This window comes from Vulpes vulpes, chromosome 8, assembly GCF_048418805.1.
Source record: "Vulpes vulpes isolate BD-2025 chromosome 8, VulVul3, whole genome shotgun sequence".
Taxonomy (NCBI): Eukaryota; Metazoa; Chordata; class Mammalia; order Carnivora; family Canidae; genus Vulpes; species Vulpes vulpes.
Window position 1 is genome coordinate 80,122,668 of NC_132787.1, and position 19,721 is coordinate 80,142,388.

The 19,721-nt window shown below is 42.0% G+C and overlaps 1 protein-coding gene across 1 annotated transcript in view; it reads right to left on the bottom strand.

Moving 5' to 3' along the window:
* TMEM178A (transmembrane protein 178A) overlaps positions 1 to 19,721 on the bottom strand; it is a 50,674-nt gene that overhangs the window by 10,924 nt on the left and 20,029 nt on the right. Inside the window, exon 2 of the mRNA XM_072767243.1 lies at positions 2,134 to 2,247. Coding sequence (XP_072623344.1) covers positions 2,134 to 2,247 — 114 coding nt within the window. The remainder of the gene's footprint in view (positions 1 to 2,133; positions 2,248 to 19,721) is intronic.

The following is a 19,721-nucleotide window of genomic DNA, read 5'->3' on the forward strand; positions in this document are numbered from 1 at the left end:
GGAGAAGGAGGTAGGGATGAGAAATATCTTTACTTTCCTTAGAAGAGCAATGAGAATACCTCTTACCACCACTGCAGTGGCTACACTTAATCTGGCTTTGGAGAAAGAGCCTACATAAAGTATGCTGCAGTGAAATATGGTTTTACCTGAGCACCACGGGTACCAATTATTTTATTTGTCTTTGTCTGTCACAAAGGCACAATCATGATCCCTGGGTCGGAAGCCCATTCCCTCCCCACATCTGAGGCAAACAAGAGATGGACCAACTACATGTACCTGGACATAGTTTCACTCTGATTGCTATCCTAAAGCAGCACTCTGATTGCCCACCCTCTGCTATTTTACTTCTATTTTCTTGGTTCCTTTTTTTTTTTTTTTAATGAATCAAATTTTTAAAACTGTTAGGTAAATATGTATGATTCTTCTTAAAACAATAGAGCCCAAGCATAGATCTGCTGCCCCAGAAGCCAGTCAACAGCTCTGGGAACACATGGACCATTCCTTTCTTTTAAAGGGGTTTCTCATTCCAGCTCAGAGCATCTATATGAAAACAGAGTATTACTACCTAGAAGAGGAAGTGTAGACACCTCAGACTACAGGTCAGGAGCAGAGATCATTTAAAGGGGCTGAGTTTAATGTTTAGGGGATAAGTCATTTTGTGACATCCACATCTAAGCAGGGGAAATGTCATAATATGTTATCTCAACTTCCTAAATTCCCTGTGGTTTAAGTAGTAATTCTATTGTCTACAACCATTAAAAGGCACAAGGTTCAGATAAAATGCACATAGGATTTATATTAGTACCAGACATGTTAAGCTTATCTGGTAAACATGGTACAGTTCCCCAAATGTGACTTTCTTAGAAAGACCTATGCATGCAAATGCTGGAACTATCTTTCTATAAGAACCTCAAAAAAGATAAAGAGAACTCAAATACTGTCTTACTCGGCAACAGCAAGCCACAAACTCCTCAAGTAAAGAGGTGATGTTCTTTCCCAGGTTTCTATGTTGACCTTTTCTCACCACACTTAAATCCAGTGACTACGTGGCTTTCTGGACTGTTGATTAAGGCAAAGAATTCCAAACATGCTCATAAAGAATTCAGACATAAAAACACTTAGATAAAACTCTAACTCAGATCTGCTCAGAATGCTTGTTAAGATCATCCAACAAGAAAGAATTTTCAGGAAGTCATACTATTAAGAAATAAACCACATTTAGCCAATGACTTTCCAAGTGCTAAATTTGCCAATCATAATATGTTTGACGTAAGACCTCTACTATAGCAGTATTACAAGAGCTTCCATGTTCATGTTTGTAATTCAAAATAGAGGCTTTTGATCTGCAGAGATTTCCTCACCAAATGAGATTCTGCTTGGTTTTCTGCAGTGTCCTTGGTCACCAAACACAATCGCCAATGTCCTTCCTGCTTATTTCATTAGAAAAATGACAATGTCTACCTCTGATTAGGGTCTAGTATTTTGCTTTCCTGAGTCATCCATCAGCAGGCAGCATGAATCAACAATTTTCGGGTAAATATCATCTCTCCTTAGTGTCACTGCATGATCCTTTTTAGATTTTCACATTTTTCCTGACAGTGAAAAAGAGTAGTTCCCATCGTCAAGATATCCTCTGATGACAGACATCCTCTGGGAAAATTACAACATACACTTATAAAGATATTTTAGTGGAAAGACCAAGATCTGAGATAGACATGGTAGCTAAAATGAATATTGGATAAACAAAACAAAACTGAGAGTACCTAAAGTATAATCTCCTTGGTTTACTAAGACCAGTGGCAGAGCAGGTCCTTGTACCGATGACTTGGTAGAGGAAAGATGCAGGAGGACATTTGTGTACAGATGCCACCAGGGCAGAAACACACACTGTCCTATCTCACATAGCCTCAGGCCTGATTTTCACACATTTGATCTGTAAACAAGTTGTGACCACAGTTGTGACCACAACACAGTGAAATGCCTCTCTGAGTCTCCGACCAAGTCAGATTGGGCCCATAGGCACACAAGTGATCAGCATAACATCTTTCGGTTCAAACCTGAGAGGGCTGGTGGGAATACTTTTTGTTCAGAAAGACACCATTTCCTCTCTGGCCCTTTCCCAGAAATACTCACGAAGCAGGTGCCATTCATCTTGCTGAATTGTCTTGGTTAAATTGAAAGGAATGTTTCGTAAGCGGATTGGCTGAGAAAAGTGGTACTTGATAGCCGTGCATCTCTGCGCAATACCTTGAAGGAAATAAGAAATGCGATTTACTAGTCTGTGTTTTTTTTTTTTTTAAGATTTTATTTATTTATGAGTGACAGAGAGAGAGAGGCAGAGACACAGGCAGAGAGAGAGAAGCAGGCTCCATGCAGGGGGCCCAACGTGGGACTCGATCCTGGGTCTCCAGGATCACACCCTGGGCCAAAGGCAGGCACCAAACCACTGAGCAACCCAGGCATCCCTAGTTTGTGCATGTGTAATAGAATTTCGGAGACCTATGGCAGAGTAATGTGTCCTAAACTGGGTTGAATGGGGGGAAGGGATAGGAATCTCTCAATGACTCAATAATACAGGCAAGTCAGAGCAGTAAAAACCTAAAACATGATATAAAATATTTTTTTAAATAAAAAAAGTATTTATTTATTTGAGAGAGAGAGAGCAGAGCAGGAGGGAGAAGCAGAAGGAAAGGAAGAAGTAGGCTCCCCAGTGAGCAGGGAGCCCCACATGGGACTTGATCCCAGAACCCTGGGATCATGACCTAAGCTGAAGACAGATGCTTAACCATCTGAGCCACCCAGGCACCCCTGAAACAGTTTTTAAAATCAGGTTTCACTTTTGAATATATTAAAATTGATAAGGATCTAAATTCTTCTAATTGTTTTTCAACATTGAATTTATAGTAACTAAACACAAAACACAGGCAAGGAGAAATGGCCTAAAAGCATACAGATGGCTGGGGGAAATGAACTTAAAATTTTAAGTTAACCCGGATAAATTACATGTGCCTGAACTTGACCCAATCTCAAACTCTCAAACAAGTTCCATCAAAAAGTTCATTCAGAAGTGTGTTATTTGGAAACCAGAAGACACCATTCCATAAAGACAACCTTCAAAGTTGGTGGTTTAGGTGTGATTCAGTCACCAGACAAACCTCAAGAACCTATTTAACTCCAAGGCAGCCGATGTATTTCCTTTTTATTTATTTATGTATTTATGTATTTATTTATTTATTTAATTTATTGGAGTTCAATTTGCCAACATATAGCATAACACCTAGTGCTCATCCCATCAAGTGCCCCCTTCAGTGCCTGTCACCCAGTCACCCCCATCCCCCCACCCACCTCCCTTTCCACCACCCCTTGTTCATTTGATGTATTTCCTTAATACAAATTTTACTGACCTAAATTCTGGGTGCCAAGACAAAGAGTAATATTAAAGGTAGAGAAGAGGGGGGAAAAAAGTAGAGATGAGAAAGAAAAAAACTTTCCCTACCTTTTATGGTTGCATGGCCAGCTCTAGGTACAGTATTTTGAAATGGCAAATATACCCGTTGCTTTATCTGGTGACTTATCCTACCCTCCCTCCCAACCTATCCTTTTATTGCATAAATAAATATGGGCTGATTTTTCCCCTGGAATCTTCTGAGTCCCATAATTCAGCCTCAACCCTATAATAATGCTAGCAGCAACTAAAACAAAGAAAAAAAAATCCTCATAGATACAAATAATTGATGGGAGTTGATGAACTATAGAAATCAAGTGAATTTTTTAGAAATCAGACATTAAAAGGGGGAAATTCACATTTGAGCACAGTCTGTATCATGAGTCCATCTCTGATGTGAAGGCACCTTTAGGATTATCTTCTTTAAAGGGTTTCTCACATAGCAGCATTCATTAAGAATAAATGGGTAGCTAGTTAAAAACGTAGATTCCTGGATGGACCCACCCAAAAATGCTCTAAATCAAAAGATTTGGGATGGAGCCAAGAAGCTGAACTTTAACAAACATCCCAAGTAATTCTGAGGCAGGCTGTCCTTGAATCTCACTTCTAGAAAACCTGCCCAAGACACTCTCCACTTTGGGGAAGATTTTAATTTTTTACTTCATGAAACCACAGATTCTCCCAAAGTTCAGAGCTCTTATACTGTACTCTGTGTTTTTTTTTTTTCAACCTGAGTCCATGGAATTGGTTATGTGGTCTAAGGCATATGAGTTAGATGTTTACATATAAGTTAGATGTTTATAAGCCATAAAATGCCTGTACTTGCAAAGAACAAACCATCTGCTATGAGAATACTAGCAGATAATACTTCTGCAAATGTATTATTACCTTGCATCTGTATTTTTCAAAACTGTCATTCCACTTGATAGTCATCCTCAAGCTGACCTTGAGACTCCACGTAATCAGGGAGTGAAGGCTAAGGCAGAGTTTAAGACTAACCCAACATACGCACAGAGCCCACCAGCAAAGACTGGGACTTCTTAGTTCCAGGCAAGTAAGGACATCTCTGTCCATCAGCTTCACATGAAACTAGTCAAGCAGAGGCTTCAGGGGTCACAGATGACAAAGAATACAGACTTTACAGAATTAAAGAAAGATACTTCTTTCTTTAACAACACAAGCTGACAGCAATAATGTAAAACAATAACAAACCCTGAGGAAGAAGAATCTAATTTCTAGAGTTGCTACCTCATATTATTTTAAATACTGTTTTCTTTTTTTAAGATTTTATTTATTCATTTGAGAGATAGCAACAGAGATAGTGACAAAGATAGCAAGAGAGAGCATGAGCAGGGAAGAGAGCAAGAAGCAGACTCCCTGATGAGCAGGGAACCTGACACGGAGCTCGATCTCAGGACCCCAGGGTCATGACCAAAGTCAAAGGCAGATGCTTAACCGACTGAGCCACCCAGGCACCCAAATACTAGGCTTTCAACAGAAAAGTACAAAACATACAAAGAAACAAGGACATATGGCCCAAGGGTAAGGAAAAAGTCCATCAGTAGAAACTATCATCGAGGAAACCCAGATGTTGGACTTATCTGATAAAGACTTTAAATCAGCAGCTTAAAATATGTACAAAGAACTAAAGGAAATCATATCCAAAGAACTACAGGCAAGTATGAGAATGATGTCTCACCAAAGAGAGACTATCAGTAAAGTGACAGAAAGTATAAAAAGAAAAAAAAATAACTGAAAAGTCCACTAGAGGAGTGGAAGAAATAATCAGCAAACTTGAAGATAGGTCAATTGAGATTATCCAGTCTAAAGAAAGTGAGGAAAAAGGAGTAAAGAAAATAAACAGAGCCACCAAGAACTGTGAGACACCACCAGTCATACCAATGTGAGTATAATGGGAATCCCAGAAAGGAGAAAAGAGAAAAGGGGGCAAAAAGAATATTTGATGAAATAATTGTCAAAAATTCCCCAAATATGATGAAAAACATGCATCCTTATATCTGATGAACTACAAATAAGATAAACTCTATAGTGAGCCTCATCCAAACTGAAAGCCAAAGAGAGAATTTTGAAAGAAGCAAGAAAAAAGCAACTTATCACATAGAGGGGTTCCTCAAAAGAATAGAAGAGATTTCTCATCAGAAACTATGGAAGGCAGAAGGGAGATGATGAATTCAAAGCACTGAAAGATAATCAGGAATTATGTATGCAGCAAAGTCATCCTTCAGAAATGAAGGAAAAATAAGGCATTTCCAGCTCAACAAAAACTGGGAGAATAAGTCACTAGTCACTAGATCCATCCAATAATGAAGACTAAAGGGAATGTGAATGAAATGAAAAGACAGTAACTGAGTCCACTTGAAAAAAAAAAAAAAAGACTATTTGTCAAGGTCATGACATGGGTAAATATAAAAGACAGTATAAATGTATTGTGTGTTTTGTAACTTTTTTCCTCCTATCTGATTTAAAAGATATAAAGCATTAACCAATAATTATAAAGCTGTGTTGAGGAACATACAACGTAAATTGTATGATAATAACTGTGCAAAGGACAAGAGAGGGAATGGAGCTGTAAAGGAGCAAAGCTTTTATATATAAATTAAATTCAGCTAGTATTAACCCAAACCAGATTGTTATAAATTAAAACGTTAATTGTAATTCACAGATAACCACTAAGAAAATAACAAAAAAAAAATACATAGAAAATAAAACGAAAGGGAATTTTAAAGGTTACTAGAAAACATTTACTTAACAGAAGAAGATAGTACTGGAAAAGTAGAAGAACATACAAAAAAGAGCAAAATGGCAGACCTAAGTCCTCCCTTATGAGGAATTACATTAAATTTAAATAGATTAAATATTCCAATCAAAAGACAGAGATTAGCATTATAAATAAAACAACATGATCCAACTATATGATGTCCACAAAAGACACACTTTAGATTCAAAGACACAAATAAGCTGAAAGTAAAAGTATGGAAAAATATATACCATGCAATCACCAAAAGAGAGATAGGAATGGCTGTTCTAACATCAGACAAAATGAACTTCAAGAAAAAAATATGTTACTAGAGACAAAGACATTTTAGAATGATAAAATGGTCAATCCACTGAGAATTTACAAAATTATAAACAGATATGCACCTACCCACGAACAGAGCCCCCAAAATATGGGAAGCAAAAGCTGAAGGGAGAAATAGACAATTCAACAATAATAGTTGGAAACTTCAATATCTCACCTTCATTTTTTTAAAAGATTTTATTTATTCATGAAAGACTCAGAGAGGGGCAGAGACACAGACAGAGAGAGAAGCAGGCTCCCCACAAGGAGTATAATGCAGGACTCGATCCCCAACCCCGGAATCACGCTGGAACCAAAGGCAGACGCTCAACCGCTGAGCCACCCAGGCGTCCCGTTATCCCACCTTCAAACATGACAAAACAACTAGACAGAAAACCAACATGGAAACAGAAGACCTGATCAACACTTTAAAACAATTAGAGAAATAGCCATCTATAAAACACTCTACCCAACAACAGCAAAATATACATTCTTTTTGAGTGCACATACAGGACAGACCACAAATCTCCAGGAGAGACCACAAATCTCAATAAATTTAAAATTATTAAAGTCATATAGAGTATGTCCTCTAACCATCCTTCAATGAAATTAGAAATCAATAACAGAAGAAAATTTGAGAAATTCACAAATTTGTGAAAATTAAGTAACACACTCCTAAACAACCAGTGAGTCAAAAAATAAAATCACAAGAGAAATTTAAAAGCACCTTAGTGAAAACAAACACCAAGATCACAACACACCAAAATTTATGGGATGCCGCTAACATGCTTAGAGGAAAATTTATAGCTGCAAATGCCTACATTAAAAAACAAAGTGTCAAATCAATAACCTGTCAACCTTAAGAAACTAAGGAAAGAAAAGCAAACTAAATCCTAAGCAGAAGAAAAAAGATTATATAATTATGAAATAGAGAATAGACAAATAGCAAAATCAGCAAAACCAAAAATTAGTACTAAGATTAATAAAATTGACAAGTCTTGGGTGCCTGGGTGGCTCAGATGGTTAATGTCTGCCTTCAGCTCAGGTCATGATCTCCAGGTCCTGGGATCAAGCCCTACATTGGTCTCCCAGCTCAGGGGGGAGTCTGCTTCTCCCTCCCTTTGCCTCCTTCTACCTCCCCCCACCAACTTGTGCTCTCTCTCTCTCTCTCTCTCAAATGAATATATAATATCTTTTAAAAATAATAAAAAATAAAATTGAGGGCTGCCTGGTGGCTCAGAGGTTTAGCGCTGCCTTCAGCCCAGGGCCTGATCCTGGGGACCCGGGATTGAGTCCCATGTTGGGCTCCCTGTGTGGAGCCCGCTTCTCCCTCTGCCTGCGTCTCTGCCTCTCCCTCTCCCTCTCTCTCTCTCTCTCTGTCTCTCACAAATAAATAAATAAAATCTTTTTAAAAATAAAAAAATAAAATTGACAAATCTTTAATTATACTAACCATAATAAAAGGAAGGTTCAAGAAACTAAAATCAGGCATAAAACAGAGGATATTACCAATAATCTTATGGAAAGAAAAAGAAGTTTAAGAGAATACTATGAAAAAATTATATGCCAACAAATTATATTACATAGATGAAGTGGAAAATTTGTAGAATGCCACAAACCACCATAAGTGGCTCAGGAAGAAAAAGAAAATCTGAATAGATCTATAATAGGTAGAAATTGAGTTCGTAAATAATTTATTAAAAATCTTCCAGTGATGGGGCATCTGGCTGGCTTAGTCAGTAGAGAATGCAACTCTTGACCTAGGGGTTGTGAGTTTGAGCCCCACCTTGGGTATAAATTACTTAAAAATAAAATATTTAAAAAAGAAATCTTCCAATGAAGAAAAGTCCAGGACCATATGTCTTCACAGGTAAATTTTACCAAATATTTAAAAAATTAATAATCATTCATAAAACATTAAAAAAAAAGAATTCCCAAATCAATGTAGAAGGCCAGTATTATTCCCGAAACAAAACCCAAAAACATCACAAGAAAAAAATAATTGAAAATATTCCTTATGAAGAGGTATGCAAAAATCCTCAACAAACACTGGCAAACTGAATTCAGCAATATATAAAAAGGATTGTACATCATGACCAAGTGGGATTGATGTCATGAATGCAAAATTGTTTCAACATATGAAAATCAATTCATATAATTGACCTTGCCAATGGAATAAAGCACAGAAACCACAAATTCATCTCATAGATGCAAAAAAAGCCTTTGACAAAATCTATTTGATACTCATCCACAACCACATGAACCACATTAAGAAAAAAAAAAAGTGTGATTCCTTCCATTAAGTAGGTAGAAAAATCCGAAGTTCAGAGATGTTAAGTAACGAGCCCGAGGCCATAATACTGCAAAGTAGTAACACATGTACTGTTCCCCAAACTTTGCATACTACTCACTCAGGAAAAATCAAAATCCTTAATCTTTTGAAGTGCATCTTAATTGTCAGTGGTTAGAACTGTCGTTAGTAAGCAAACTATCGATTTGAAGTGAAAAAACACATTTTACCAATTTAGTAACAACATACGCTCTTGTGGAAACAAAGCTGATTACGAACTGAGACAATTACGAATTGTCTATACATTATCCATGCTTCTCAATAACGTTATCTGGCGCCTGCATGGGCTCTGGGGCTGACTGGGTGACTTCATCCTACCTGCATCGCACAGAGGCTGCTCAGTGCTGGGAACGGGGTGTGGACTGGGGCTGCCCCTAGGACCCCCCCGCTAGGGACGTGCATGGCTCCTTTCACATCGCTGCGGGGCTCTCGGCGCTCATGGCCTCAGCCCCTTGCTGGGAACAGGTAGGATCCCAGGAGGAAGAAAGGAGGTAGGCAGGGGGCCAGGGCTCCCTTGCTTCCCCGGGGCATCCGGCTTGCGCCAGGAGTGAGGTAAGCCGTGTGCTCGGAGCCAAATTACCTTTCCTTCCCACTAGGCTCCCAGGCTAAATTTAAACTGCCAAGCGCTCTGAAATGAGCCGAAAGGAGGTGTGGAGGGTGGCTAGGTCTGGACTGTGCGGTAACAGGGTAACGGGCTGCATTCAACAAGCCCGCGGCCTGCGGCCCAGGGTGAGCCCAGGGCATCTCAGCGGGGTTTGCAAGCGCTCCTGCGCTCCATTCCCTTGACAGACAATTAGAGACTCGAGGCAGAATCAGAGACGGCGGGAGCCGGACAGACCAGCAGCAGGCCAGAGGCCGGCCTTAGCTCTTTGATGCACTTGTTCTCCAGCACTTGTTCTGCTGCCATAGCAGAAAGTCCAATAGACCCGAAGGGGTGAGTATATTACGAAGGTCTGGCTTCCTCCAGCATACACTTTAAACTGACAAGATGAAACTTGACAAAAATCACACAGGAAAAGACCTGGAGTTGCTTGACAGCTTGCCAAAGACAAATTAGGTCCTTTATGATGAAAAGACCAGTGTGCACATCTAACGTGGATGGCGGTAAAGACGGACGTTCCATGCAATGTTGTGTTAAAGAGTGATACTGTGAAAATCCACAAGGAGGCATTAGATTCAAATTTTTTTCAAAGCCATGCATGCAAACTTTGAAATTAACTGGCTTTCTGGGCATAGAGAGCAATGAATCTGGCTCCCTGCAAAGGAACACAAAAAGCATGAGCTCATAGCACCAGATGGCATCACACAATGGGGCGAAGAAACACGCAGAGGGTTGAAAAGAACAAGTTGTGATCTATATTTAGTGATTAATTAGCTTCTTAAAGGGCCAAGTAGAGCCACTTTAATGATGATATAAACCACAGAAGAAGATACATAATAAATATGCCGCATGGAGGTTAGGCATGGGTCTGGTGAATTTCTATTGTTTCTGGTGCTTAGACAGATGAATCAAATTCTAAGCTGGGTTACAGAAACCCATACCCTAGGTGAAATGAGGGAGAAACGTGAGAAACAGCAGAAGATGCTGTAAAAAGTCACAGTACCAGTCAATGACGAGGCAATGTGTGTGGTGGCTAAAGGCCTTGCTCTCAGACTTGGATTTGAATCCTGGCTGTGTGACTTCTGGCAAATCACTTAACCTCTCTGAGCCTGTGTTCCCTCATCTGTAAAAGAGGGGAAAGAGCAGCAGGTAGTGTGTGCTGTTATTGTGAGGAATGAAAGAGTTCACTCAAGGACTTAGCATGGGATGCAGCCAGCCGAAGAACTCGATGAATGTCAGCATTTGGTTATGAAATATTTCTTGGCACCTACTCACATTTACCACACAGAACTATTGCCACACGCTAGGAGTCTGCACCCTCAATGTGCTTCACAGATTAAGCCAGGTGTACAGAGAGATAAACAGACGTGTGCAACAGCTGCCTAAACAGTGGCCTAACCAAGGGCTCTGGCGTGTTCTCTCCACTCATGCTCAGTGCAAAACTCCCATCACTTCACTCCCGGATTGTTGGCCAACTGGCCTCCTTGCCACTGTTCCCTCCACCCTCCAACCCACCGTCATGCCACTGTTGGATAAATCTGCTGTGTGAAGATCTAGAGCCTCTGGAGCCTCGGTGGCCCATCTGTAATGCAGAATATGAAAGCCTTTAAGATTTTTGCTATATCCACCTACCATTTACAGTATCACATACTTAATGTGTTTCTTTAAATTGATTACTATAAGTGGGACCCAGTTTTACTGCCCATAAGGTAATTATGTCTTTATTGTAGAATTATGTATTTATTTTAAAATAAAGTACCCAGCACACAGTAAATGCCACATAACTGTCTCTTAAATAGCTTTAATGCTGGGCTAATGTACCAACCTCCACACTTGGGCAAACAGAAGATGAGAAAAAGCAGGGGAGCAGAGGGTCGTCCCCAAGAGCAGTAAAGCCTGAGGTTTCCATCATCTGGCTCTAGCTTGCCTCTATCCAAGAACATACCATTGGCTTCCCTGTAATCAAACCCAGGCTCTCAACCTGTCATTTATCCCTGTTCCCTCCCACCCCCCAGCTCACTGATGCTCACTGTATCTGGTGCCCAGGGCTAGCTCCACCCCTCCCAGGTATGTGCCTTGGCAGAGTCAGCCCATTTCTTTGTAGAGCCATACGGCCATCACCTTGGCATAACCTCAAACCTCCTAAGCCCCTCCAGGTTCAATGCCTTCATACAAAATGCCTTCTCGAAGGAACACAGCAGTGCATGCCCCTCACTCCGTTCTCTGGCTTTGTTGTGATGTCAGAGGCTGAGCCTCCCAATCTGGCTCCCGATTCCTCAGTCTTTTCAGAAAAAGTCTGCCTCCCTTGGCGTGTCCCAAGTTCCTGAAGAACTGAGGCTGTGACTTCTTTCTAGATCCCTGATGTTTAAGAGCTGGCAGCAACAGTTGCTGACAACGGCAGTGTAATTGTTGCTTCGGGTTCTCCGCCAGATGAAAGGGTCAGTGAACAGTCTGCACTGTTTCCTAAAACATTTCAAAGGCAACTTGGAATTCCATAACTGGCCCACAGGCAGAAAAATAAAGAGCTCTTTCCCACCAGCTCTACCTGCACACATCCTGGTCTGAAAGGAAAGATCCATCCTGGGGTCACAGGGCAGGGTAACTGTCATGTCCTCATCAAAGGGATTTAATTTCAGAGGGAATCAGGTGCTAAGCAGACAAAAAGGTTTTTTTCGTCACCTCCTTTAAAGATGTGAACAGCCCTCCCTTAGGTAAATAAACCAAATACAGTGAGTTTAGCAGCCTAACACTGACTTTTAAGCCTCAAATGGCCAAAACCAAGCCTCAAGGGCAAACCCATCACCATGTCTCCAGAATTGAGAGGAAAGAGGGACAAAATTAGTGACCGTAGAGTGGCACTACCCAGTAGAAATATAGAGAATTTGCAAGGCATAGAGAGAATTTTAAATTTTCTAATAGCCACGCTATAAAAGTAAATAGGTAAGATTAAGTGTATTATATTTTAATTTAACATACAGTCAGTGTCTTGAAAATTATTAGTGAAATTTTTTTTACGTTTTACATTTTTAGTAATCTTTACACTCAATGTAAAGTAGTCTAATGTAATGTAGGCTTGAACCTACCACCTTGAGATCACGAGTCCCATACTCTTCCGAGTGAGCCAAAGAGGCGCCCCTATTAGCTGAGATATTTTACATACATTTTTCACACTAAATCTCTGAAACCTGGTGTTTTCCACTTACAGCACAGATCCTTCCCTATAAGTCTCATCCCAAATGCTCAAGGGTCTCATGTGGCTGGTGGCCACTGTATAGGAGAAAGTTCCAGATGAAGGTGAATAAGACTCCAAATACAGTAAAAGCAACTGAGAGCAAGTGTTTAACCTAGGAAGTGCCTGAGAGGTGTGAAAGTTGTTCCATGTTTCGACTCTCTCTCCACAACATACTACCTTGTTCTGCTACCCTTGTTTCTCATTAGTAATGGAGAATCAGCTTCTCACTTGTGTGAAATTGTATCTGTGTTCACTCTATATTCTCTGGGAAGGAAAACAGCTTGGATTTGCACGCTGACTTCCCCACTCCCTAGCTGGGTGTCCCTAGCAAGCTTCCTAACCTCTCTGGGCATCAGTTTCCTCAGCTGTAATGTAAGGACAGGGGTAGTCCCTTTATCTCAGAGAAGGATTGAAAGAGACATATCATACTGTTACTGTTAGCTTCCATCCTCATTGTCATTATTATTATTACTACTACTGCTACTGCTACTTTATTTATCTGCACAAACCCAGACAACTGGACTATTCCTAAAAGGCAAGACTCTGGTGAGTTCTTTGTACTGTAAACACATGATCTCTAGGGGCCAAAGAGGGGGGGTTCAATGACAGCCTGACAGATAACTGCAGGGAGAGTAAACATCATCACAGGAAGTTGAAAAGGCAGGGGGTAGGGATGGTCAGTGGAGCAAACCAGAAAGAACAGTGCTCAGACAAGCATGATCCCAGGCACGAGTGGAAACTGTCATGGGGTTAAGGCGGTGATGACCACCAGTTGGCTGAATTCATTTTTAAATTTCCCTCAATGTAGTTATTATGTCATAGCTATAATAAAAAGTAATACAATTTTGAAAAATCAAAACCAGGGATTCTCCACTTCTCAGAACCATCATGGTACGCAGTTGGTGATTCGCTGGTAGGACAGGGATTCATGATTGGAGATTAAAGAGGATATGATGAGGTTCCTCAAAGAGTTAAAAATAGACCTGCCCTACGACCCAGCAATTGCACTGTTGGGGATCTACCCCAAAGATTCAGATGCAATGAAACGTCGGGACACCTGCACCCCGATGTTTCTAGCAGCAATGGCCACAATAGCCAAACTGTGGAAGGAGCCTCGGTGTCCATCGAAAGATGAATGGATAAAGAAGATGTGGTTTATGTATACAATGGAATATTACTCAGCAATTAGAAACGACAAATACCCACCATTTGCTTCAACGTGGATGGAACTGGAGGGTATTATGCTGAGTGAAATAAGTCAATCGGAGAAGGACAAGCAGTGTATGTTCTCATTCATTTGGGGAATATAAATAATAGTGAAAGGGAATATAAAGGAAGGGAAAAGAAATGTTGGGAAATATCAGGAAGGGAGACAGAACATAAAGACTCCTAACTCGGGGAAATGAACTAGGGGTGGTGGAAGGGGAGGAGGGCGGGTGTTGGAGGGGAATGGGTGACGGGCACTGAGGTGGACACTTGACGGGATGAGCACTGGGTGTTTTTCTGTATGTTGGTAAATTGAACACCAATAAAAATTAATTTAAAAAAAATATAAAGAGGATGTGATCTTACGTGGCTTACGGGGGGAGTGTGCTCTGCTTCTCTCTCCCTGCCTTTACCTTCTCTCTCAGCAGGAGATAGGTTCTATTCCTTCTCCGCTCATAGTTGCCAATGTGGGCAGGGCGAATATGATTATGCCATTGGCAAGAAGGCAGCCACGGGCAAGAACCGACACCCTATACCGTATCTTCTTCCCAGGCCCTGACTCACGTGAAACCAAATCCAGCTATTGGCTCTGTGGATGCTCCAACTAGTACCTGTGGTATTTTCCTCCCCTCGGGGGATACCGTGTAACAGGGACAGACCGACAGTTGTTGCTGGTTACCCTTGGCTCTGGTCATGACAGGCTGACCTCAGAGAGATCAATACAGTTCGAACAAAGCCTGTTTTAATACAGTAACATGAATCTAAAGCCGTTGTTAATATACACCTGAAATTCAAATCCTCTGGATTCTGGAAGATGTCTAGTCAGTGTAGGAAGCAAATCTAAGCTTTATTCACTCTCCAGTATGACTTCTTCAGTTAGTACAGACATCAATGAATATGACTTTTTCTAATTGGAAGATTAAACCTGTATACTCCTAAATATTGGGAGAAACTTGGGAATATGAGTTTTTTCTACATTGAATATGTGCTTATGAGAAGCAGCATGCAAGAGTATAAAGGAGAGGGTGCCTGGGTAGTGGCTCAGTCAATTAAGCATCTGCCTTCGACTCAGGTCATGATCTCGGGGGGACGGGGGTGTCCCTGCTCAGTGGGGAGCCTGCTTCTCCCTCTCCACTTGCCTCTTCCCCCACTCATGCTCTCTCTCTCTTTCAAATGAATAAATAATTTTTATTAAAGTGTAAAGGAGAATATTGGCTTTGGAACCAGCTGACTTAGAGCAATACACTCAACCACTCTGAGTCTCCATTTCCTCATTTGTAAAGTCTTACAGCATTGTTATGAGGACCGAATGAGATAACATATGTCAAGTGTCCTAACAGTGCCTGGTCCATGGAGACAGTGTCCATCCACACCCTCTTCCTGCTCTCTTTATAAGTAGGACCAGTGAAGTGTGAGTCCTGACCCAAGGGACTGTGGTATGTGTAATTACATCCTCACTTCCAGCATTTGGGAAAAAATCAGGGGCCAAGTATCAGTATAAAATCAGGGACCACCACAGTCAATCATCTCATCATTTATTCTTTCTTTCACTCATTCATTTATTCATTCATTCAACAAACATTTATTGAAGGAGTGTCTTTTAGACAGAGGACCTGCTTTCTGAATCTAGAATATGGTTCCACAAAAATGAAAAACTAACAACTTGAAACCCATGACTCTGAAACAGGGAGGGTGGAAGGAGGGATAGAGGGATAGAGAAAGAAAGGGAGAGAGAGAGATCTCCCAGCTGCCACATGGGGACCCATAAACTCTGATGGCTTTAGCAGTTTCCCAAAAACTCAGAAAAGAGCAGCTTACTGGAGAAAGACTGCCCATTTTGGAGAGGGCTGGCAGTGTTTCAGGACAAATTATCCTTAAAAACAACGCACTCTTGGCCCATTCCAGGTGGCTGGATAGAATCTTTCTAATTGAGCTACACTTTCAGAAGTTTGTTTCCTCTATGAAAATGAACCCTGGATCAAGCTGAATTGACTAATTACTAGTGTATATGGAGATTAGGAAAGCAATGTTTGGTAGAGCTAATTTATGATGGTATAGACAAGGGTAATAGCTCTGCTCAAACTGTGAAAAAATTTAAACATATTTGCTACCATGAACAATGTTCTTGTGTCCCCTTCACCAGATGGGCTGCTGGATTTATGATGAGACATGTCACAGATACATATCAAGATAAATGGAAACTAGGAGCCCTTTAGAGCCAGCCTTCAGGAACTATAGAGAGCGCCTGTTCTATTGCTGGCTCGATAATTGATAGAGTTGTACTCCTGGGCTTTGGTAGGCTATTGAAATCAATTTCAAAAAACAATATAAATTGATTTGAAACAATATTTTCAACTTTTTCTAAGTAATGATCAAGCCTAAGCCATGATCAAGCACAACTGACAAGTCTGATTTCATTTCCTTTCCCTTCTCCAGCCTGGTCATAGTTAGGTGGCCTGGCGGACACCAGAGACAAGAAGTGAAAGGGGATGAAATCTCCAAATTGAATGAATTATCAAGGATTCGCTGCAATAAGAACAGAGGATGGCACTCGCCACCTTCCAGAGGCAAGAAACTTATGTTAGGAAGAAGACAAATCCCAAAGCCATTTGCAGCAGCGGTAGGAAGATGGCAGTTTGGGCGAGACCCCCTGCCTTTGGCAGCCTTTCCCACTATTTCCCATGAGTGCTGGTTCCTCTAGCAGCTCCACAGGCATCCCTAAGTCATGACAGAAATCTGTAGCCAGACAAGCACACTTGTGAGACCACTAGAGTTGCTTTAGTGTGGTTATAGGAAAATGATAAGCATGCTTTTATTTATCATGTAGTATGTCATGCTATGTTCAGAATGCCTCGCCACACATCCTTGTAAGTCACATAAGGAAGACATTCTGTTCCTTTTACAAATAAGAACAAGGTACAGGGACGCCTGGGTGGCTCAGCGGTTGAACGCCTGCCTTTGGCCCGGGGTATGATCCTGGAGTCCTGAGATCAAGTCCCACATGGGGCTCCCTGCATGGAGCCTGCCGCTCTCTCTGTGTCTCTCATGAATAAATAAATAAAAATTAAAAAAAAGAAAAAGAACAAGGTACAGATCACTGAAGTGGCTTGCCCACGCCACATAACTAAATAGCTGTGATAATAATTTACTGAAGCCTTGCTATATACCACGCTCTATGCTCAAAGTTTTACTCACATTTCCCTCATGGGATAGGTTCTATCATTACCTCTGTTGTAAAGAGGAGGAAACTAAAGCTCAGTGAGTTTAAATAAACTGTCCGAAGGCCTATGGCTAACAAGCGACAGAGCTGGTATTGAATTTGCATCTCCCTCCAATGCCAATCTCTGATATCTTAACAGACTTTGTCAGATGAGAATCACTATGACTACACCTGATGATGCCCAATTAGTCCTCTTAAAGGGACAAGCATAAAGCAGGCTGGCATATGGCATTGCGATTATCACAATACTCTTTCTCTATTTCTATCCCCTTTGCTCTCACACTGCCCTCTCCCCACAAGGAAACAGAAAGACTCAAGGAAACCAAAGATTTCTTTCCCTGCTTGCTGAGGAGGTGGTCAGGTGCCTAAAACCCCTGACTAAGGCTGAGGAAAAACAGGAGGAGGGGCACAGGAGTAGCAGAGGAGGAAGAACAAGTGGGTGGGGATGGGGGGAGGACCACGGAGGCTAGGGATTGCATTTCTCTGTAACCCCAGAGCCCAGGACACCCCTGAGCTCCAGACTGGCGGGTTGGCATTCAATACCTAAAGTGAAGATTGGAAGGGAAAACCTCCCCCTTGACCAAGTTGGAACTGCCATCCATTTGGGAATCTCTGCGTAGGGAGAGAGGGCCCGCCCTCACAGATGCACACTCCAAAGTGGAGTCCCCATTCCTCCTCCTCCCAGGACTCACCCACCTACCCACACAGTTCCAACCACCAAAATAACCATCAGGTGCCTGAGCCCAAAATACAAACATACTTCTAGTCCAGTTCCAATGACATCGTGAAGCAGAGCTGTACCTCTCTTTCTGACCTCCTGTGCTGATCCCCTGCAGTCGTAAGAAGCCTCTTCAGAGGACACGGAGAGGAGAGGACAAGATAACTCACAAATCATCCAGAGCTGCACCTCACCCCTGATCCTGTTGAATCTCATCACACACGCGCCCCACCACATTCCAGCCCACACCTCATCAGAACATGCCCACACAATGTTTCCAGCCCTAATTTTACATCAGGCAGCATGAATGACACAGACAGCCAGACAGGGGGGAAAAAGAGTGCCAATAAGCGGTTTTGCTAAGCATCACTTCAATCCTCTGTTTGAGAATATAATATTTAGAACCGGGGAGAAGGCAGGGTCCATGAGAATCACAAAAATTAAAGACTAATGCCCAGCTCCCCCACTTCACCCGGTGGGGCCAGCCACCCTGCCCCCCCTCCCCCACAGCTGGGGGCAGGAGGTGGGGTGGCTGTGCAGACCCAGAGCCTCTTATCTGCTCCTCGCCCTGCCCCCAAGCCCAGTGCTCAGTGAGGCCTCCCCTTCAGCTACCAGCTCAGCCCAGAGCCGCAGCACATTAGCATTCCTGACACTCCCCACAACCCAAGGGGAAAACTTCCAGCTGCCTTGTACTTAAGCATCACCCTCGGCACCAGAAGCCTGAGCCTGTGCATAATTGACAAGGAATATGTTGATAAGGAATGGGACTGTTCCAAGTTTCTGAAGGATAACTAGGTAATTAAAAGGAAAACCTAATTTAAGAAAATCCTGGAGAAATTTTTTTTTCTTTTAACTCTGGCAACATCCTTTCTGGATTATTCTCCTTTGCCAGAAGACTTCTGTTTTGCCTTTGTTGGGTTTTCAAAGCCTAGGGCAAGATATCCAAGGTTCCAGGGACCCCAGTGTTTTCGGCCTTTTCAGGGGGGTGACTTTAAAAAGCCTTAGACTAGAAGTGGAAGGACCACCTGTTAGCTTGAAAGCCTCCTGAGTACCTGTTTTTCCCAGTCTTGGCACCTAAAGGTGACTTCCTACCCACGGCTTGGCACGGTGCCCTCTGAGGGCCCTGGCACCTTGGCCAACAGCCGTGCCCACTTGCATAGGGCAAGCAAATAGACCGGGAGGACACAATTAATTGCCAGGGGCACAAATGTGCAGAGATGAATTCAGCCTCTGAAGCGTTCCCTGCCTCTGGCTGCACGTCTTTGCTGCCTGACTGGTTTAAGACCACACGATGAGCCAGCGAGCTGCCCAAACGCAACCTCAGACACACAAAGAAACACGTGGGGCTTCACAACAGTACACCAGGAGGTCCATCACTTCTTAGTAGACAGCCTGGACCCTGCCCTGCCCTTCATTCCACATCGCCTCCTGCTCCTGGAGGCCGGCTGAGAATTCAGTGAAGGCCCTGCCACCTGCTACCTTTATGAAAATATTCTCTGAGTCTTACTTTATATGTAAAGTGGGGCTGTTACTATTGATTCCATAGAGGATTCCAAGGACTATAACAGAGCAGACACTGTCATATGTGACCGACTACCTTTTGTCCGCAGGTCCTGTACAGCCCACTAGGTCACATCCAACCGAACTGGTCTTAGTCAGCCTGATTCGTTGAAGTTTGTTTAACCTCAGATGTCGGACATTGTGATTTTTCCCCCCAGTTTTGGATTCAATCCCACCTGTAACGTGAATGAAAACAAAGAGAGGCTCTACCCTCAGAGAGCTTAGAGTATACTGAGCAACACTGGCATTATTGAAATAATAGCACAAGTCAATGTCAGATGACAACTCTGACATAGAGGAGAACACAGGG